This window comes from Neofelis nebulosa, chromosome 11 (assembly GCF_028018385.1).
Source record: "Neofelis nebulosa isolate mNeoNeb1 chromosome 11, mNeoNeb1.pri, whole genome shotgun sequence".
Lineage (NCBI taxonomy): Eukaryota > Metazoa > Chordata > Mammalia > Carnivora > Felidae > Neofelis > Neofelis nebulosa.
This window is the reverse complement of record NC_080792.1, coordinates 66,719,083-66,740,548: the sequence shown is the minus strand read 5'-3', so window position 1 is coordinate 66,740,548 and position 21,466 is coordinate 66,719,083. Positions and strand designations below refer to the sequence as shown.

At 55.4% G+C, this 21,466-nt stretch overlaps 1 protein-coding gene across 7 annotated transcripts in view; it reads right to left on the bottom strand.

The window, feature by feature from the left end:
- The window catches only part of SEPTIN5 (septin 5), a 28,259-nt gene extending 20,193 nt beyond the window's left edge, over positions 1 to 8,066 (bottom strand). Inside the window, exons 1-11 of one of the 7 annotated variants that reach the window (XM_058693000.1) lie at positions 8,044 to 8,066; positions 7,389 to 7,431; positions 2,881 to 2,977; positions 2,688 to 2,774; positions 2,291 to 2,414; positions 2,069 to 2,203; positions 1,755 to 1,872; positions 1,521 to 1,622; positions 639 to 735; positions 418 to 553; positions 79 to 181 (exon numbers count right to left, since the gene is read on the bottom strand). In XM_058693000.1, the coding sequence (XP_058548983.1) occupies positions 79 to 181; positions 418 to 553; positions 639 to 735; positions 1,521 to 1,622; positions 1,755 to 1,872; positions 2,069 to 2,203; positions 2,291 to 2,414; positions 2,688 to 2,774; positions 2,881 to 2,977; positions 7,389 to 7,431; positions 8,044 to 8,051 (1,050 nt within the window). In that variant the 5' untranslated portion in view covers positions 8,052 to 8,066. Of the gene's footprint in view, positions 1 to 78; positions 182 to 417; positions 554 to 638; positions 736 to 1,520; positions 1,623 to 1,754; positions 1,873 to 2,068; positions 2,204 to 2,290; positions 2,415 to 2,687; positions 2,775 to 2,880; positions 2,978 to 3,629; positions 3,765 to 6,118; positions 6,329 to 7,388; positions 7,432 to 7,526; positions 7,700 to 8,043 lie in introns of those variants that run through there. The other 6 variants (XM_058692998.1, XM_058692997.1, XM_058692990.1 and 3 more) reach the window with 6 other exon arrangements.
- Between the last annotated feature and the right edge of the window lie 13,400 nt (positions 8,067 to 21,466).

Sequence of the window (21,466 nt, the reverse complement as noted above, 5' to 3'; positions counted from 1 at the left end):
GAAGGTAGAGTGACAAACGTGATAGGAGGGGCTGGACCCCCACCTCCACCCCTTCTCCTCCCCTGTGGCCCCACTAACCTCCTCATCCTTCATCCTGATGAGCTTTTCTGTCTCAGCATCCGGGGTAGGCAGTGGTAGGATGGGGATGGGGCTCTCCATGCGGCTGTCCTGGGTCAGTTTGCTGTGGGGCGGACAAGAAGGACAGTTTGTCTGACCCCCGACACTACCGAGGCTCTGCCCTCCTGAGCTCCCACACCGTTGGGTCGGCTCTGGGAAGACAAGGTGCAGGGTGGGGGGCCTACTTGGGAGTTGGGGGAAAGTTCAGATCTGGGAAGGCAGCAAGGATCAGCCCTCTGTTAGGGAGCCTTGGCTGGGAACATGAGGTGCACGATCCAGGTCCGAGTCAGAGCTGCGCACCTGGTCATCTGCTGGATGCAGTGCGCGCGATAGTTCTCATAGTGCACGTCGCAGGTCACGTCCTTGAGATCATGCATGTGTGTGCGGATCAGCATGTTGCGAAGCTTCACAAAGTCGCAGTGTGCCTGGTTCTCCACTGTGGGGCAAGAGCGGGTGTTGGGTGGGTGCAGGCCCGGGGGAGCCACCCCACTCCCTCTGTCGCACCCCATGCCTGAACTCACCCTCCACGATCCCCCAGGGGTACAGTCGCCCCCGGACCCGTTGCCCCTTGGCCTCCACCACTGTGTTGCTGCCGATAACCGCGAAGGGCGCACTCTCCTGGGAAGGGCAGGTACAAGGGCTCGCGCCCAGTTAGTGTGAGTATGGGGTTAGTGGCTGAAGAGGGACATGGGCACTCGGCACCTGGTCGCTCCTCCAGTATCACTATCAACAGCCCCTCCCAAAGAGATCCTGGAGTTGCCCAACCCTTGTGGCTTCTCTGAAGCCAGAGCTGGCATGGCTTATACCCGTGGCACAGGGTATGTGCCCAGCCAGGCATATCCTCCCCTTCTGACACCATCTCCCATCAGGAACTGCTCCATTCAGCTACCATCGCCATCCCTCCCTCCCCAGAGCTGAGCCCCTGCCTCCTGTTACTGATGCTGACTTAAGCTGGGGCCAAGGGCTCCACCCTGCTCTTGGCCCAGTGGCTGCCTATCCCGTGCCTTAGGCTTGGTTATTGCCACTCTAGTTCCCGGGGCACCCAAAGCCACAACCATCCTCTGGAGCTCAGAATTCTGGGAGCCAGGGCACACACAGGCTTGTGGCCATCAGGCCAGACCCTTCTGCTCGTGACCCATTGGAAGAAGACTGAGGAGCAGGGTCAGGGTGGAGGCCTGGCCAGGACTGTGCCTTTGGGTCCTGGCAAGTGCTCCATGACACACTAACCACACGGGGCCCAAACTGCACAAGCCAGTGGGGACATGAGTGACTGTACCCCACCCCAGGTGGAGGGGCTCTACTGCCCAGACAAAAGACTCTTTCCCCCACCGGGTTGGACCTGGATGCTTGGTGCCATGTAAACTGACCTCCAGTTCCCTCCTCTGCCACCCCAGGCCGCTCACCTTCAGTTCCCGATCCTGCTGCTTGAAGTCCTCATCCTCGTCAGAGTCACATTCAGGGAACTGGTACACGTGGATCCCAAACTTGTCAATCTCCTCCCGGATCTGTGGCGGGGCAAGGGCTGTCAGATTTGAGGCTGGCCAGGGACCCGGGGCCAGGTGCTCTGGCACCCAGGATCAGCACACTTGGTGTTCTGGGTCCTGGAGACCTAGCCCGGGCCCAGTTGCCAGGCTCACCCGCTCCTTCAGCTTCCGGATCTCGCTGGGGACGAGACAGTCAGCTTTGGCGATGAGGGGCACAATGTTCACCTTCTCATGCAGAGCCTTCATGAAACCCACATCCACTGGCCGCAGCCTGCAGAGAGCATCCAGGGGTGGAGAGGGGCATGGTGGGGGTGGTGAGGGCACAGAGAGAGGGTGGGATGGGCTCAGGGAGGGCATGGTTGTGAGGGCACAGGCAGAAGATAAGCAGTGACAGGTGCAGCCAACGAGGAACCATGGAGGCGGGTCCCACCCCCCACCCTGAGCCTGTTCCCAGGACATTCACGCACCCGTGTCCAAAAGGGGAGATGAAGTAGAGGCAGCAGTGCACACGGTTGTCTTGGATGTTCTTGCGGTTGAGGCCACTCTCGTCACGAAAATACTGCTCAAACTGCTGGTCCACGTAGTCGGTGATGGGCTTCCAGCTGCAGGTAGGCAGGAGGGTCGGTGAGGCCAGAGGGGACACTGGATCAGCCTAGGCACAGACTGTTCCCCAGCCAGGCTCTCCTCACCACTCAGAGTTGTTGACAGCATCCCCGAAGCCCGGTGTGTCTACAATGGTGAGCTTCAGCTTGACCCCCTTCTCCTCAATGTCCACCGTGTGCTTCAGGATCTCTACGGTCTGGCTGATGCGCTCTGTGGGTGTCGAGGCATCGTTTGGAGGGGTCTCTCCAACTCTCAGACCCCACCCCCACTGGGCAGCCAGGACCCTTGTTCTCATCCATTCTAGCATTTAGCCCTGGCCTCATGGCCTGACTGTGGTCTGGGCCACTATTCCTGGACCCTGAACAGGAGAGACCCACGCTGTGGGGAGAGAGGAGCAGGGTCTGGACCCAGAAGGGACCCCTTTGAAGGGTCACACAGCAGAGGATGGGGAACCAATGCCAGGGCTGCATAGGGCCCACTCACCCTCAGCACTGAGCAGCTTCCGGTCCTTGTACAAGTCGGTCAGGAAGAGGCTGTGGACCAGCGTGGACTTCCCCAGGCCCGACTCACCTGCCAGCAGGTACAGTGAAAGAGTCAGGTTAAGTCTGGGACCCCTCTGACAAAGCCTAGCTGGCTATGGCCCAAGCCACCCCACCTGGGCGTGCAGCCCACTCACCCACCACCATAAGCGTGAAATCGAAGCCCTTCTTCACAGACTTCCGGGGCACCTGATCGGGCAGTGTGGCGAAGCCCACGTACTGCTTGTCGATATCCTGGGGGGCGGGGGCAGGGCAAGTCAGGAGCAGGCTTGGATTCCTGGGGCAGTCTGATGCCCTGTTCCCTACCCGGCTCAGACATGGAGGCAACAGAGGGCAGAGTCCTCTGTGTGGGGAGTTTCAATGGCAGAAATAGGGTGAGGGCCTGTGAGCAAAGGCCTGGAGCTGGGAAGGCAGGTAAGGGGGTGACAGACATCCTTGCCCCCGCCTCAGTGAGGGGCTTTGCAGGGACCTGAGAATGTGTCTGTGTGTGTAGAGTTTAGGATGCCTGGCTGCAGCAGGCCTAGGCTGGGTCCTCCCTTGGGCGGTGGGCAGAGGGCACCAGGACCCAGACCCCTCACACACATCCAAGGCCCTCCATAGGCAGGAGAAGCCTCCTGGCCTCAATACTCACCCCTCCTGAGTGTACCAGGGGGTGGGAGGCCACCCTCCACCATCCAGCCGCGGGGGGTGGCTGGCTGCTGCTACCAAGGGGAGCAAGGGCTATTTATAGACAGCGGCACCGAGCCTCCCCCACCCTTGGGGTCCCAGTGCCCAGTCAGGTGGACCCTGGCCCTGCCGGTCCCTGTCACGTCCCAGAGCCCTTGGGACCGGGACCCGGCAGGCACACAAACGCTGACCCACATTCCACTCCCCTCTCCACACACACCTTGAGCCGCCTCTGGGCCTGGGTCCGCCGTGACAGCAGCTGCTCCACCAGGTGGTCCTGGGGCGCTGCCCGCGAGTCCATCGCTGCGTTTGGACCCCAGACTGGGTCAGACCCACAGGGGCAGGAGGGACTTACAGGCGGTACTGCCCTGAAGCTCCGTTCTCGCCCCCGTTTAACAGACGCGGGAATTGAGGCCCAGAGAAGGGACGTTGCCCATTGCGGTGTGGCTGACCCCAGAGGCCACGTGGGCCAAGCCTCTGCCAATGCGGACCCGCCCCGAACCGCGCGCGCGTGGTCTCAGCCACAGGCAGGCCGGGCTCCCGCACCGAACCAGAGGCGGGGCCTCGCGGGCGCTGGCAGGCGGGGCGGGCGGGGAACAAGACCGCCCCACCTGCATGGTCGCCGGGAAACAGTCGCTTGGAAATTGGGCCGCCGCCGGAGCCACCGGAAAGCTGCTTCGGAGGGCAGGGCCCAGCATAGGCACGCATAGGCACGGAGGCGGAGTACCCCTGCCGGACGGGTGGCCTCTGCCCGGGCGTCTCCACCACCCGGGTGGGAGGGTGGGGAAGCCAGGGCCCACCTAAGGGCCCTAGGGGGCGGGGTTTGTGGCCGCCCCGCGTCTCGCCCCCTCCAGGTGCAGCGCGGCTTTCACCAGCCAGACGGCAAGCCCGCCGGGAGAACGCTCCAGGGACCTATGCGCACCCACGCGGGCAGCGGCCCCTCTCACTCCTTTTCTCCTCGTAGAATTGGCCCGGAAACCTCCCGGCGGTGTCGCGGAGTCCTAACTATCCACGGCCACACCCCTCCTTGTACGCTCCCTCCCCCCTCGTATGTTATGTGTGTGTGATGGGAGCAGGAGTGTTCTGGACTGGTGTGGCCCTTCCAGACACGTGGGAACTGGGAGGGGGCAGAGCCCACCTCCCCAGCCTGGACCCACCTCCCCTTCGCCCGGGCTTGAAGGGGCTCAAGTGCTCAGTTAGAGCACCAGAGGCCTACCCACCCTACCTCCGGGAAACTTGGAAGCTGCAGCCAGCCAGCACTGGCCACAGCTGCCCCCAGACCACTTCCGCCAGCCAAAGTGGGGGGATGGTGTGTAGAGTGAACTTACCCCCTCCCCGTCATTTGTCTCCCTGTCAGCCTCCTCGCCTGCTCTGATCCACAAGACGGGCCCACGAGGGCTGGAAAGCTCAAGCCGGTATAGCTCTCACCCTCTGTGACCACCCCAGGGGCCACAGGCCTCTCCTGGGCACCAAACCCTTCCTCACCCCTCTCTCCAGGACCCTACCAGAATCGGAACCAGCCAGCCAGGCAGGAGGGAGGCTTGGAAAGGAGCTGCAACAAGAACAGACATACTTCTTGGACTGTGTATCAGTGGGGATAGGCGGCCCCCCAGCTCTTCCCCACCCTGGTTCTCCCTTCTTGGCTCCCCTGGTTGAGGGGCCTCTGTCCATTTGTCCAGGCTCATAATGCTGCTGTGGGGCCTGGAGGCCCCTGGCACCTGGGGAGGAGGGGTGGGCCCACAGCTGGGAACAGGAGAGTCTTTCATCCAGAGGAGAGCAGGGGGAAGCCACAGGGCACCTCCCTCAGCTCTCCCAGCTGGGCCCTCAGTCCTTGCCCCGAGAAAGCCTCCACACTGGCCCCAGCCCTCTGCCATGTGGACCTGTAGGAAGTGTCTGGGCCAAGTCCCACCCAATCTCCACCTGTAGGTCCACTAGAGACACAGCCCCTCAGCCTAGCCCCCCAGCCAGACAGGCTGGCATCTCAGGCTCAGGGCATCTCCAAGACAGACACGCCTGGGTCTACGCCTTAGCACTTCACAGCTGGGTGTCTAATGGAGCTTGTCACTCTCAGACTGCCTCAGTTTCTCCACTGATAAGGCACAGCCTCTGGGGAGGCCCAGGTCAGAAGGGCAAGAGTCAGGAGGGTGACATGTCAGGAGGGAAAGGGTCTCACTCCCAGCTCCTGCCCCTGCACCCAAACTCACCCAGACAGGGCCTGTGGATTCCCTGGGGGAGCTCCAGGGAAGGGGCCCTGCCACCCCCTCTCTCTGGCCCATGAAGTACAACAAATATTTCTCAGGGCTTCCTGAGCTGTAGACACAGCTGCGCCCACCTCCTCCCGGTGCCTGAGACTCTCGAGGCATTTCCATTCTTAGAATCACTAGAGTCAGCTCTGGAAGCAGCCACCAGAGCCAATAGCGCCCCCATCACTGCCTGAGACAAGGTGGGGGCCAGAGGATGGGGGCACGGAGGGCCACCAGAGCACCCCCCACCCTCTTTCATAGTGTGGATAGACCAAAGCTCACCAACACCAAACAATATTAACGGTGAAACTACCATATTCTTCCAGCTCCCCCCCAGATCCTCGGGGAGCCTGTCCCAAAGACCTGGCTCCTTGGCTTTGTTCCTGGGGCTCCCCCTCCGCCTGCATGGTGCCCTCTCCCTCTGGTCTGAGGGGTAGGGGACAGGTGAGGCTGGCTCCTAACTGACCTTGAAGGATGGGCAGACACAGGCCTGACGGGGCTCACACCTCAGCAGGAGGGAGTCCCTGGTGGTGCTAGGCAGCAGCTGCCTGGCCCAGTAACTCCAAGGCTCAGGAGAAGCTGTGGGGGCTGGTCTCCCGGGCCTTCTCTCTCTCTCCTTCAAACAATAGCCTGGCAGCATGTGTCCCTGCGTCTCAGGCATTGTCTGACCTGCCTTGATAGGAAGACAGCTCCTGGCCCGGGCTCCCTGGAGAGGCCCTTGCCAGCAGGTTGAGGTTGAGGGGCCCCTCCCCAAGAGCCTCACCTGTCCCAGGGTGGGGCGTGTCCCTGCCAGGAGACTGGCACCTGGCAGCCAGTGACTCCCAGCCCCCACCCCACCTGCTGGGCCGCACCCTGGGCCAGGACTTCGGGGTTCTACCCGGCGTCTACCCACTGTGTGAATTCCTATCTCTGACGAGGAGTGCCAAGGCCACCTTGGTGCCAGAGTTAGGCCAAGAAGATCCCCCAACATGACTGAGCTCAAGCCAGAAAGGCCTCCAGCAGGGCCCCAGAGCCCCCTGCCCATCTGGTTACCCACTCCCACCCCACTCTCAGGATCTCCCAGCTCTGTTTAACCCCAGCCTCAGCTGGGTTTCACAGTGGGTGCCCAGGTCAGCCTCCTGTCACATCCTGCATTCCCTGAGTGGGGGCCAGGCCAGCCCCTGTGGGAGGCCACAAGCCTATTTGTACCCACTAGGTTGGAAGACCCATTCTGGGCACAGGGATGACTCAGACCAGGCCTTAGAGGCTCCCAGTCTGGGGAAGAGGCCTGGCCACAGATCAGCCCACTCAAATTGGTGTGTGGGGAGAAGAGGCATAAGATGCACAGGAGTGGGGTGGGGCTGCTTAGGGTCTAGGTGCTGGCTGGTGGATACAGACCCCTCCCCTAGCCTGTGGCCTGCGGTGACGGTGGCCTCACTCAGGACCCCCAGCACGAGGCCTAAGACCAGTTCGGGGAGGATACACTGGCACTGGACCACTGGGAGACACCCGGCCCATCCCCCCATCCTGGGAGGGGCACCCCTGCTGTAAGGGCCAGGGGTCAGGCCCCCAGGGGCCCAGTGCCCACTCCTCCCCTCTGTAGCCCCTGGCGCAGCGGCACTGCCCCAGCTGACAATCGGTTATCGCGACAGGGCGGGATGACGGCCGGCGGGGGCGGGGTCGCGCCTGGGCGCCGGCGGTGTTGGTGGCACAATGGGTGACAGCCGGCCGCGGGGGGAGCGGCGGCGCGCACGTACCTGCTTGTCCTCTGCGGGGTCGGGGTCGGGTCGGGGTCCGGGTCTGGGCCGGCGGGCGGGGGAGAGACGGAAAGACACGGTGAGAGGCGGGCGGGCGGCGGGGACAAAGGCGCGCGCGGGCGCGCGCGGGCGCGCGACGCCGGGCTCACCTGGGGTCGCCAGCTTGCTCTTGTACCGCAGGCCTGTGCTCATGGTGGCCGCCGGCGGGGGGGACGGGCGGCGGCGGGCGCGCGGGCGGGGCGCGGCGACGAGCGGCGGAGGCCGAGGCCAGGCTGCGGGGTGACCGGCCCCTCCGCGCCGCCGCCGCCGCCCGCCCCGCCCGCGCGCCCGCCAGCCAATCGGCGCCCGCCGCGCCCACGCGCGACCCGGCGCGGCCGGCGGGGGCGGGGACCCAGGCGCCCCCCAACGGCCCCGCGCCCGCCGCCTCCGGGCGACGCCCTCGCTCACAGCCGCAGGCCAGCGCCCCGGGAACCCGGCGACGCCCACGCTGCCCCAGCCCACGGCAAGGCGGCTGCCCGACTCCCGCCACACCTCGCGTCTCCGGTGCCCAGGCCTGGACTCTGCCTGCCTCGCTCTCGAGGGACCCCAGTCGGTGCCTCAGCCTGACCTTCCTTGCCCCCCAGGGACTGGCGGCCTCCTGCCAGCCGCTCCTCACCTCACCATGGACGACGGAGGTGCTGGCCTGTGGAGTCCTGCTCCTGGCCACAGCAGGAGAGGTGATGGTCACCCCACGGACCGCCGGATGCCCGGCGCAGGGCCGGTGCCCCAGCTTCCCTCCTGCAGCCTGTTCAGTGCTGTGCACACCTGCTCTGGGAGGAGACACCTAGGCAAGCTGCAAAGTCCAAGCCCCTGGGCAGTTGTCCCTCTTCTCTTTTTCTGGCTTATTTTCTGGGATTATTTCTAAAGAGTAACCGAGCTGACATCTGGGACAGGACGGACCGACCTCAAGCCTGCCTGCTCCCCCACTCCCCACCCCAGCTGTACACCCTCTGCTCTGCAGATGGCAGCCAGAACTGCTACCACCCTGAGATGGGGGGCAGGGAGATCTCGGCCTCCTGTGCTAGAGGCCAGTCAGTGGCACTGAAGGCAGGGCCAGGGCCTGCACCCCATTTACAGATGGGGAAACTGAGGCCCCAGACCTTCAGTGATTGGCAAGATTCTCAAGCATGAGTGCCTCCTGTCTTCCGTCACTATCACACTCCCGAGTACCTTTGGCTTCCCTGGAGTGCTCTCAGATGTCATATCTGGAGTCCTCGGTCCCACAGAAAGGACAGGCAGACCTGTGGTCACCAGCTTCCCCAATGACAGCCCCCTTAGGAGGAAATGGCCTGCTGTACCTTCCACACTCAGGAAGCACTCCTTTCTCCCTAGCCCCTTGTGTGCCCCTTGGTCCTCTTCCATCTCTGAATCACCAGCACCTAGCACAGAGTTGTTTGCTCAGAAAATGAAAAAGCCATGTAAGCAGTAGCATTGCTCTGCAAAATTCTGTGGCAAACGCCCATTTCCCCCTCCACTGGGACCTCCATGTAGTCCAGAGCTGTGACCAGTGTGGGGACACTCCACCGCTCAGACCCCTCATCCAAAGCCTCAGGGCCAGATGTGTTTGGAATTCAGAATTTGTCATATATCTCATACAGTACATGATACCTCATTGGAGCCGGCTGCAGCTGCTGGTAACCAAACACATTAAGATGTTTGTAGTGGAGGGGTACCAGGGTAGCTCAGTAGGTTAAGCGTCCGACTTCAGCTCAGGTCATGATCTCTTGGTCTGTGAGTTCGAACCCCGTGCTGGGCTCTGTGCTAACAGCTCAGAGCCTGGAGCCTGCTTTGGATTCTGTGTCTCCCTCACTCTCTACCCGTCGCCCACTTGTATTCTGTCTCTGTCTCTCTCAAAAATAAATAAACATTAAAAAAAAAAAAACTTTTAAAGATGTTTGTAGTGAAATGAGGGGTATCCAGGTGGCCCAGTCGGTTCAGCGTCCAACTCTTGATTTTGGCTCAGGTTGTGATCTCACGGGTTTGGGCTCTGTGCTGACAGCATGGAGCCTGCTTGGGATTCTCACTCTCCCCCTCTCTCTCTGCCCGTCTCCCACTCACAATCTCTCTCTCTTAAAACAAACAAACAAACAAACAAACAAACAAACATTTAAAAAAGGTGTTGGTAGTGAAGTGCGACTATTCACATGAACTGGAATTAATAAAGGCCATAACACATGGTTACACATCAGCCCAGGGCTGCCTTTGTTACAGAGTTTTGAACACTTTAAGTTTCAGAGCTTTGGGGGAATTTGGAATTGGGGATAAAGGAATGCAGCAGGGAGGGAACACTTGAAGTGATAGGCAGGACTTCTGAATCTTCCTCAGCTCCGACAGGCTTGGTGGAAACCGCATCTGAGGGGGCCTGAAGCTTTGCAAAATGGTTGAACTGGTCAGTGAAAACTGGCACTTGGACCTTTAGTATGAACTGACCCATGCAAGCCTGTGCTTGTGGGGACAAAGGAGGAGACAGGAACCTATCCTCGATGAGGCAGACATGTCTTTGCAAAGGGCTCTCTCTGGGCTCAGCGGGGAGGGGGGCTCTGGGAAGCCCTGGGTCAGGTCTTGAGGGGAGTGGGCTGCAGGTCAAGGGCATAGCTCAGGCAGAGGGTGGGAGGTGCACCTGTACAAGAATCATAGGCTTTAAAACAATTCTGGAGGTGGGAGACAAAAAGAACAAGGTGTATCACATAAACATGTCTTTTTTTTAATGTTTATTTTTTGAGAGACAGAGCACAAGCGGGGGGAGGAGCAGACAGAGAGGGAGACACAGAATCCAAAGCAGGCTCCAGACTCCAAGATGTCAGTATGGAGCCTGATGCGGGGCTCAAACCCACGAACTATGAGATCATGACCCGAGCTGAAGTCAGACGCTTAACTGACTTGAGCCACCCAGGTGCCCCTAATATGTCTTTTTTTAATTGAAGTAAGTACATTCCAAAAGATTACACAGAAATGCTGTTGGATTTGGGTCTGGAGTGGAGCCGATGGAGAGAGGACCGGAGCCACTCCCTGGAAGGAGAAGGTATCAAGGGCAGGCCTGAGTCAATGCCTTCTGTGAAATGCCATAGGGTGTCCTGAGGCTGCTGGTCCGGAAGGGGGAAGAGAGGGGTCTCCTCCTTGCCTTGGGGCTGTGGTCACCAGGACCGAGTCCAGGGGAGACCCTGAATCCCACCACAGACACACTGCCTAGCTGAGAGACCCTCGGGGTAGCAGCATGCGTTGACTGACATGCAGAATATCTGCCCGGGGACATTTTGGAAGTAGGACGGTGAGGTGCTTGTACTGGCCAGCAGATTCGTGGGATGTGCCTCCAGTTCTCCTAGATGTGTCAACATCTAGGGCCTTTCCTTCCTCCAGCCTAGATACTGCCGATGGGGTGGCCTGAGCCAAACTGTCACACTGCTCCTGTTTATCAAACAGGTGCAAACCCTGAGGGGGATGGGTGACATCGGGAAGGGGTGGGAGCGGCAGGGCCTGGTCTGGACACACACGGCGTTAACCTGGGTAAGGGGCTGTGGCCTCCCCGAGTGGGCTCTGAGTCTGCTTCCTCATCAGGCAGAGAAAGTGTTGGCTCTGGTACAAAGGGAAGTAAATAAGACACCCCTGGGTGAAAAAAAATGCTACTTTTTAATTCACAAGGAAAAGAAATTAATGAGTGAAAAAATAAGTTACACCCAGAAAAATCTGTTCAACCAACTTGGGCTACAAATAGCTTGATGCTTTCCAGAAAAAAAAAAAAAAGGCAACAAAACCTCTTTTAGTTAAGAAATTCTCAAGAGGCTGCGTTCAGCCCATGCTGCGGTCTCCCTTCCCCTTAGCATGGACACGTGGGCATCAGCATGGCCACGGGAGACCGGAGATGGCCTCACAGTAAACCACTATGATGGTGACCTAGGGACAAATGGGTGGCAAGTGAGGCAGGTGCCAGGGTTCAGAGGTTTGTTCCAGGTTACACACAGATGTCAGGTGGAGCAGGGGCCACCAATGGCAAAGCTCGAGAATGTTCGATTCATCCGAGGACAAGGGCAGAGGGCAAGCTGGGTATAATGCATTAGAACCCTAGGATCCCCTCACAGGAGTATTGGAGGGAAGGGATCTACAGGGTCATGCCTGCCCAATGGAGGTGAGACTACGTCCCTGAGAAAAGGGTCACCACGAAGAAAGGAGAAACACGTCCCTTTATCTGAACAGAGGCACTACAAAGGACCTTACATTCGCTCAAAACACATTAAATCCACTTGGCTTCTTAAGGTGAAATGGAAATCTCGCTTGCCTTCCTACATCAGGATAGCACATGGGGCCACAAACTCCGAGTGGCTAGAGACAGTGATGTAAACTTGGTCTGAGCCCTCTGGAAGCTGGTGGCTTGAGGGTTAGGAAAGAACGAGACAGACCGGACATTTTCTTTGGGTCTTTAGGCGTCCCAGAACAGGGGCTCTGGGATACCCCTTCCTGCTCTGACCAACCCTGAAGAAGCCGTGGTGGCAGGGGTGACACTCTTCCCCATCCCTGGCAGCTTGTGGGGCCCTCCCTGGGGGGAATGTTGGGGGGGCCCTAAGTAAGGCTCGAGGTTGTGATTCACAGAGTGCACTCCGACAGGCCCTAAGGTGAGGCTTGGGTCTTCCAAGTCACTCCCAAGGAATTTGTCACTGGGCGTGGGACCAGTGCGCAGAGCAGGCCAAGATCAAGTTAAGTAAGAACTGAGAAAAGGACCCACTGCCCTGGCCAGTGGATGGTGCTCTGCTCAGGGCTCCTTCAATGTAAGTACTCCACCTCGATGCTGCCCCTTCCCCCACCTGCCCTGCCCTGCCCACTCCTTTCCCTCCTGCCACACTGTTCTGGACACTTATGTGCAGCATCTACCAGCTTCTGGCTCAGGGGACTATACCCCAATGTCCTATGTCCCCTTTCTGAAACGCCTGCTCCTTAGTATGCAATGCTGGGGCCATGGACAGGGCCTTGGATGGGGTCAAGTGATTCCTCCTCTCCTGCCAGCAATCTCAACTTCCCTGGTCTCAGAGGATAGTTCCCTGGTCTGCTGGAAGGTGAGTTCATTCTCCCCACTCCCACTCTGTCACCCTCCACCTACCTACATGGCACTCCCCGGGGCAGCCCTAATGCTTGCTGGGGATGGGTGTCGTGGCCACGCACAGATCAGAAGTAGAGGTTCACAGCATGGTGAGACCAAACAGCTGAACCCAGGACCTCCTGGCCCAGGCCTCACTCTAGCAAAGATGTGTGAACTGTCCCCAGCCAGGCCAGGAGCCTGCCCTGATCAGGCAGCCCCGCCTGACCCTGAACTCCATCAACTCAGTGACCTGGCACCCTCCTGACTCCGGTTACTCTGAGTAACTTTGAGTCCGGTTACTCTGGCTTAGCCATACCCATGAGAAGACCAGAAACCATCCCTGGCCCCTGGGGCTCCCAGTCAGGAGGGCTGCCCTGTTCTTGTGAGTGCATCCTGCAGCTTGGTACCTCCATGTGTCTGCTGCTTGGACGGCTCTCCCCTGCCCGACTGACCTGGGGGTGGGAGGGTCCAGACTTCAGAGTCTCATGCATTGTCCCCAGCCCTTCTTGCCTGCCTGAGTGGGGTTTGTGAGACGGGGAGCTCTGGGGGTGGCTGTCTTCAGGGAAATGCATATGCATCAAGTAGCTATTGGAGAAGGCTTTTCTTGATCTTGTTAGAAAAATGTAAGGGGTCACGACACAACCCGTTGTCTTCACCAATCAGAGCACAGAGTCCACAGCAGCTGCCCCTGTCAGGAGGGTGCTACCCAGCCCCATTAAAGCGGCCTGTGTGTTGCAGGGGACAGAGCAGGGTTCCAAGTGGGGCAGAGCCATGGTCCACACCGAGTTGCCCATTCACTGGGCAGCTGGAGGAGGGCTACAAAGGGCGCCTGTGCTCTGAGGCAGTGAACCAGCGTGGGGACCTGGGGACCCAGAGCAGCGGGTGATGGGCTCTCTCCCTGGCAAGGGTCAGTGGGGGGTGGTGTGGGCCTCCAGCCACATCTGATGACACACAGTCCCCTGAAGTATTCTGGGAGAGGCTGCAGAGAGCAGCTCAGGGCAGGAGCAGGAGTGACAGGAATCCAGAGTGCAGTGTGACTCAGTACAGAAGGGCTGCCTGACTGTGTGGCCCCCAGAGGCCCTCCAAAGGTATGCATTCGGGGGTCATCAGGAGACTGGATAAGACCTCCTCCAAGGTGTCTTAGCACCTCTGAGGCTCTCTGTTGTGGCAGCTCTGCGATCTCGTGAGAAGCCTAAGATATAGATATGAAATGCGCTGACATGGAGACTCTCCCAGAGCATTCATGCGCACTGTAAGATCCCATGGGGACACGTGCTTGTGAAAGGCAGAGTATGGGGCTGGAGCACTGGCAAGCTGGAGCAGGAAGCATCCAGCCCTTTCCCTGTGACCTGCCTCTCCTGCCAGAGAAGGCCGAGGGTTCCAAAGGCCAGCTCCAGATCCTTGCTATACCCCAGCTCCTTGGTCTGCCATGTAAGCATCAGGCCAAGACAGATCAGGAAATTCTCCCAGAATAAACAGGATGCAGGGAGGACCCCGGACCCTGCCGCCCAGCCATGCAGGCCTTGTGCCTTAGTGGCCTTGGTACTTTCCCGGTCCATGGCACCCTGCCCCATGCATGCTGGCCACAGGGCCTTGGCACCACCCAGGGAAGGTGTGGCAGGTCAGTGGTGCAAGTACACTGCCTATCACACCCAGGTAAGAAGGCGGACATCAGAGTCCTCAGAGCGGGCATCAGTCACCTGGTTTCCAAGGTCTCTGGTGACTGGCCACGCTGGGCAGGACTCAGGGTCTCCTCCCCACCTGTTGTTCTGGCTGCAATCTGTGGAGGATCCCTTGCCTACCCTGGGCATACCACTGGGGTGGGAGTCAAGAGGGCATGGGTAGGGGGTTAAAGGAGCTGTCATCTCTGATGCCTGAGTGCAGCATCTGCTTACTCCTCCAGGGTGAGGACAGGGCTCTTCTTCCTTGGAGCAGAGAGGTCTGCTCCCAGGTGGCCAGTCCCCACCGGGTATTCCTGGCACACCATGGCAAGCCAGAGCCATGCATTGCCCTCAGGAGGGGATTCCAGTCTGTGGGAGACAGGCCAGCCACCATACACCAGGAGGCCTCCAAACTCCCTCCACTGGATGAGGCCAAGTGTCTAAGGCCTGTGACCAGCTAGAGCCAGCCTTAATAATGCATGCGTGAGGCAAGGCCTGTGTTCCCTAGCAGGATGTGTCGTGCTGAGTTGGTGCTTGCCCTTCCCCGTTCCAAAGGCTCTTTAAAGCAACGCCCACGCCCACGCCCACGAGGAACCTGACGGGAACCACCATCAGGGTCTTCTCCAGATTGAAAAGCAGCAGGGGATGGAGCTGCCGAGCCTGGGCAGCTTTTGCAGGAAAAAGGAGGGCCCTTCAACATCATCAGTGGCTCTTAATGGCACGCGGGAAGCACGGGGCTTGGCTGCCAAGCAAAAGTGCTTCTGGCCAGGGCTCAGACCAAAGAAGCATCGCCAGAGTGCATTTGGGTGCTGGGTCTGGGAAGTAGGACCTCGAGGAAAAAGGACTCACTCTGACTCACTCCCCTCCCTCAAGCTCTTGCCAAAGGCTCCTTTTTGCAGCTATGATAGCTCACGGCCACCCACGGGTGCTGGCGTGTCCACCCATAGGTGCTCTTGCCTGGTGAGAAGCTGCACGTGGCCTCCTTAGCAGGACACACTGCTGATGTGCTAAACTGGTCCTCCCACTGGACCTTCCCAGGCAGCTGTGGGCTGCAGGTGGAAGATGCCTCTTGCCTCCACAGCAGCCACCAGCTCTGCCTGGCTGTATCACACTGCAACACAGGTAGGACAAAGTGGTGATTGCCAGGCTTCTTCCCCAGGGTTTCTCCCTGGGGGCGGGGAGGGGTCAACATGCCATAAGCCCCCATAAAGTGCTTCCTCCAGGCCAGGAGGGAGGGCATGGGCCATAAGCATTGAGTACAGAGGCCCAAGGAGCCACCTGGAATGGGGCAGAGGCGTCCTGAACAGGTGCTGGCCAAATCAGGGCCCGGGAAAGCAGAGAAATCTGTAGAGCTGGGGGTGACAATGGGCATTGTGAGGGTGTTGCTGGGCTGGTGTCCCCACCTGCACGCTGCTGGGAGGAGGACCAGCATGCTGGGTATGGGCCTTGCTACCAAGACAACGTCACAGCTCTGCCAGACCCCCTGCCCAGGGTCTGGGCCCACAGCTCCCACAACAGACACTGGTCTTTTTTTTAATGCATTCATTTATTTTTGAGAAAGAGAAAGAGACAGAGCACCAGCAAGGGAGGGGCAGAGAGGGAGAGAGAGGGAGTCACAGAATCTGAAGCAGGCTCCAGGCTCTGAACTGTCAGCACAGAGCCCGACACGGGACTCGAACCCACGAACCGCGAGATCATGACCTGAGCTGAAGTCAGATGCTTAACCGACTGAGCCATCCAGGTGCCCATAACAGACACTGGTCTTAAGCAGGGGTCCAACCAGAGCACCTCTGAGGCCTCAGATGCCCTGTCCTGGGCCGCAGGACCAGCCGCCCCGAGGTTTGGAGCAGGCCTGTCTCAGGTTCCCCATCCATACTCAGTGAGACTGTTTTGGCTGCGTTGGGTATTCAAGATAATTTTGAGGATCAAAAAACAGAGACTGTCAACAACAAAAGACAACCTAATTCCAAAATGGGCAAAGAACCAGACTGATGTTTCTCCCAAGAGGAGCCAGCCTGAGATGGGGGCTGAAGATTCCTGAGACCTACCTGGTCCCAGGCTTGCAACCCTGGCCCACACACACAGCCTTCTGTGAGCCTCCCTGCATTCAGCCTGGTCCTCGGACCATTTTTAAGTTTATTTATTTATTTTGAGAGAAAGAGAGTGAGTGAGCAGGGGAGGCAGAGAGAGAGAGAGAGACAGAGAGAGAGAGAGAATCCCAAGCAGGCTCCATGCAATCAGCACAGAGCCCAACTCGAGGCTCAAACCCATGAACCACAAGATCATGACCTGAGCTGAAACCAAGAATCAGGTGCTCAACCAACTGAGCCACCCAGGTGTGCCACCTCAAGACATTTTTAAAGAGCTTTCTGAGGACCTAACCATTCTGGCTTCTATCCATACATCTCAATGTCAGGCCACAACCCTCTTGCCATACTGAGCCCAGGCACCCCACCCCCCCTCTTGTCTCCTCTCCCCTCACTTGGCAAGATCCTTTCCATGCCTCCTCCCTTAAGACTCATCTTGACACCCCCAGTCTTGGCTGGGATCCCCCCTCCCTTGCTACCTCCTGGCATCTCAGTGTACCTCCAGTTGTTGGCACACAGCAAGTGCTCTCAGTGAGAGCTGAGTGGGAGAATCAGGGCAAAGGGGCATTCACAGACAGAGAGGCTTGGGCTCCTAACTTTGTCAGACAGCAGGACAGACAAGGGACCCCGTTTGGGGGAGGGATGTGGGTAGGGCCTCCTGGAACCCCAGGGAGGAGACAACTGTGACAAGGAGTGGGGTACACCAAGAATGGAGAGGGGCTGACAGCGGTGGTCTTGGTGCCTTTGTGGTGGCCAGGACAGCATTCCAGTCCAGGACGGCCAGGCATTTGATATATGGCCTACAGCTCCAGGCTATTCCAGAGGGCAGATGGGTAAACAGGAAGTGAAGCTGTGTCAATACCTGGGAGCGGAAGGAGACTGGAAGTACCCAGAGTTATGGGGGACAAGTATGTATGAGGCCCCCACAGCCTCCTTCTTTACCCAGCAAACTCTAGTCCCGGTGCCCACTTTCCTCCACACCTGGCAGGTCACTATTGAGAGGAGAATGGCATTGGGCACAAACCATCTGTCTGAAACAGAGATGGGATGTTTCCCAGCCCCACAAGGTTGCTGGAGAAGCTCCCTGGGTGCAGAGAATAGGACAGTGGCACCAGCTCACCCACAGGACTGCAGCCACGTGGTTGCCTGGCCTTGTCCATGGCATAGAGAACGTCTTTGATAGCTGATGCTTTTTGAGACTCAGATGAAAGAGAGAGGCACACAGATGCTGTGGATGTGTGGTATGGGACAAAGGCTGCCTGCAGGATGTCAGAGCCTTGGATGGTGAGGCCCCGCAGTGAGGAGGCCAGGGAAGACTTGGGCTGCGCTGGCCACGTGCAAGGACTCGCGGATTTGCCCTGCTCTCCCCTTCCAAGATGGCCCTATGAGTGGCCATATGAGCAAGCCAGTCATCAGAGTTTACGTGTTTTTTGTTTTTTATTTATTAATGTTTATTTATTTATTTTGAGAGAGAGAGAAAGCATGCACAAGCCAGGGGTAAGGGCAGAGAGAGAGAGGGAGAAAGAGAATCTCAAGCAGGTGCCCCTGAAATATTTTTTATATAAGGTGCAAAATTTAGGTTGAATGTTTTGCTTGCCTATGGATGTCCAACTACTCCAACAACATTTGCTTCATCCTTCCTTCATTGAGTTGCTTTTGAACTTTTGTTCAAAATCAGTTGGACATGGGGTGCCCCAGTGGCTCAGTTAAGTGTCTGAGTTGTTTTGGTTTAGGTTGTGATCTCATGGTTCATGGGATCGAGCCTCCAGTCTGAGCTGACAATGCAGACTGCCTGGGATACTCTCTCTCCCTGTTTCTGTCCCATCCTCCCACTTATGCTCTCTCTCTCTCTCTCAAAATAAATTTAAAAAACATAAGTTGGGCATGTTTATGTGGATCTATTTTGGGAGGGTAACATGCCCTGTTTCACTGATCTGTGTCTATCCCTCTGCTAATACCATACAGTTTTAATAGCTATAGCCATAGAATACACACACATTATATACTGTATATTGATTAATTATTAATATATTAATATATACATTAAGCAGGTAGACTATTTCTTCTCACTTCAGCAAGGTTGCAGAATACAAGATCAATATACAAAAATCAATTGTATTTCTATATACTAGCAATGAACACATGGAAACCAAAATTATAAATACAATGCCACTTACAATCTTTCAAAAAATGAAATACTGAGGTGTAAATCTAACAAAACACATACAGGTTTACATGCTGAGACAACAAAATGCAGCTGAAAGAAATTAAATATCTATATAAAAGGAGAGACATACTATGTTCATGGGTTAGAAGACTCAACATTGTAAAGATGTCAGTTATCCTCATACTGATGTATAGTTATATTCCCATCAATATATATAAAATATAAAAATATAAAAATTCCTGCAAGACTTTTTTGTAGATATGGATGAGGTTGTTATAAAATTTATGTGGAAAGGCAGAGGAACTAGAATAGCAAGCATTGTTATTTTAACCCACTTAACACAGGTTGGACATTTCATTTTTTTGTTTTACTTTGTTTTAAATTATTTTCTTGTGATAAAATTGACATGCAGTGAAATGCACAGTTCTTAAACTCTCAATTCAATAAATGTTGCCAAGTATATAGAACCATGTAAACAAAACCCCAATCAAGACCCTATTTTCTGAGGCACCTGGGTAGTTCAGTTGGTTAAGCATTCGTTAGCTCAGGTCATGATCTCATTGTTCATGAGTTTGAGCCCTGCATCGGGCTTTCAACTGTCACCACAGAGCCTGCTTCAGATCCTCTGTCTCCCCCCGCTCTGCCTCTATCTCTCTCAAAAATAAATAAACTTAAAAATAAAAGACCCCAGGGCGCCTGGGTGGCTCAGTCAGTTGAGTGCTCGACTTCGGCTCAGGTCATGATCTCACCGTTCATGAATTCAAGACCCACGTTGGGCTCTGTGCTGACAGCTCAGAGCCTGGAACCTGCTTCAGATTCTGTGTCTCCCTCTCTTTCTGCCCCTAACCCACTCACATCTCTGTCTTTCTCAAAAATAAATAAACATTAAAAAAATTAAAACATAAATAAAAGACCCCCTTTCATTATCCCATAAAGTTTCCTGTGCCTCTTCCCAGTTAATTCCCACCACCACCATACTTGTCCCAGCCCCACACAACTGCTGATCTCCTATCACCGTATATTAATTTTGCCTATTTCAGAACTTCAGATAAAGGGAATTATATAGTATGTACTTATGAAAACTCTGACTTTACCTCAGCATAATTATTTTGAGATTCATCTATGTCCCCAAATGTATTAATAGTTCTTTTTTTTTCTTCTGAGTAATATTATCTTGCATAGATATGCCACAGCTTGTTCATCCATTCACTGTTGATGGACATTTAGGTTGTTTTCAGTTTTAGCCTATTACAAATACAGCTGCTATGAACATATATGTTTGGAAATATATTTCCCTTCCTCTTAGATCCTAATTAAGATAGAATGACTGAATCATATAGGCCTATGTTTATAAGAAACTGTCAGCTGCTTCCACAGTGGTGGTACTGTTTCACTCCCACCAGCAGTATATGAGAGTTCCAGTTGTCCTGTATCCTTGTCAACACTTGTTAGTGTCAGTATTCTATTTTAGCTATTCTAATGGTTGTATAGGGATATCTCATTGCAGTTTTCATTTGTATTTCTTTGATGACTAATGATTCTGAATGTTTCTTCAGTGCTTATTGCCCATGTGTGTGTCTTCATTTGTGAAGTGTTTATTCAAATCTTGCCCACTTTAAAATTGGATTATCTTTTTATTACTGATTTGCAGGTGCTATTTTTTTTATTTTGTTTAATGTTTATTTATTTTTGACAGAGAGAGAGAGAGAGAGAGAGACAGAGCATGAGTGTGGGGAGGGGCAGAGAGAGAGGGAGACACAAAATCTGAAGCAGGCTCCAGGCTCTGAGCTGTCAGCACAGAGCCCGACATGGGGCTCAAACTCACAGACCATGAGATCATGACCTGAGCCTAAGTCGGTCGCCTAACCGACTGAGCCACCCAGGTGCCCCGATTTGCAGGTGTTCTTAAATATATTCTGGTTACAAGTTTAGTGTCAGATAGGTTCACTGCAAATACTTTTTCTCAGACAAAGGCTTGATTTTCATTTTCTTAATGATGTCTTTTGAGAAATAAATGTTTGTAATTTTAATAAATTTCAATGTATCAATTTTTTATATTTCATGCTTTTTTGTTTCTCTCCAAGAAGTCTTTGCCTACTTATTCCAAAGTCATGAGTATATTCTCCTCTGTTTCTTCTAGAAACTTTACAGTTTTTGGGTGCCTGGGTGGCTCACTCAGTTAAGAGTCTGACTTCAACTCAAGTCATGATCTCTCAGTCCGTGAGTTTGAGCTCCACCTCGCGCTCTATGTGGACAGCTCAGAGCCTGGAGCCTGCTTTGGATTCTGTGTCTCCCTCTCTCTCTGCCCCTCCCCTGCTTGCACTCTGTCTCCCCCCCCCCTCTCAAAAGTAAATAAATATTTTAAAAATTAAAAACAAAAAAAGAAACTTTATAGTTTCCATGTTATGTTTAAGACTATGATCTATCTGGGGTCATCTGGGTGGCTCAGTCAGTTAAGCATCTGACCTCAAGGTTCATGAGTTCAAACCCTGCATTGGGCTTTGTGCTGACAGTTCAGAGCCTGGAGCCTGCTTCGGATTCTGTGTCTCCCTATCTCTCTGCCTCTCCCCTGCTTACACTCTGTCTCTCCCTCTCAAAAATAAATAAACATTAAAAAAAAAGACTATGATCTATCTTGAATTAATTTTTGTGTATAGTATTAGGTAGAGGTCAAGGTTCATTCTGTTTCTCTCCTTCAGCTTGTCCAATATGCTAGTGTCATTTGTTTTGAAAAATTTTGGTTTTCCCAATTGAGTTGCCATGACACCATTAATGAAAAGTAAATTCTGTTCTGAAATGACTATGTGTTGCTGGATACCAATTCAAAACTTAGTGGCTTAAAACATCAGTTTAGTCATTTGATTATCATGAATTCTATGGGTCAGAAATTCAGGAGGGCTCAGTTGGGTAGTTCCTGTGATTTAGGCAGAGAATGTCTAGAGTTGGAGCAGCTGGCTGGACATCTCTCTTTCCATGAAGTCTCAGGGCTTTTTTTTTTCCATTTTTTTTTCTTTCTAAGGGCTCCTCCTCCTCCTCCTCTTCCTTCTTTTTCTTAG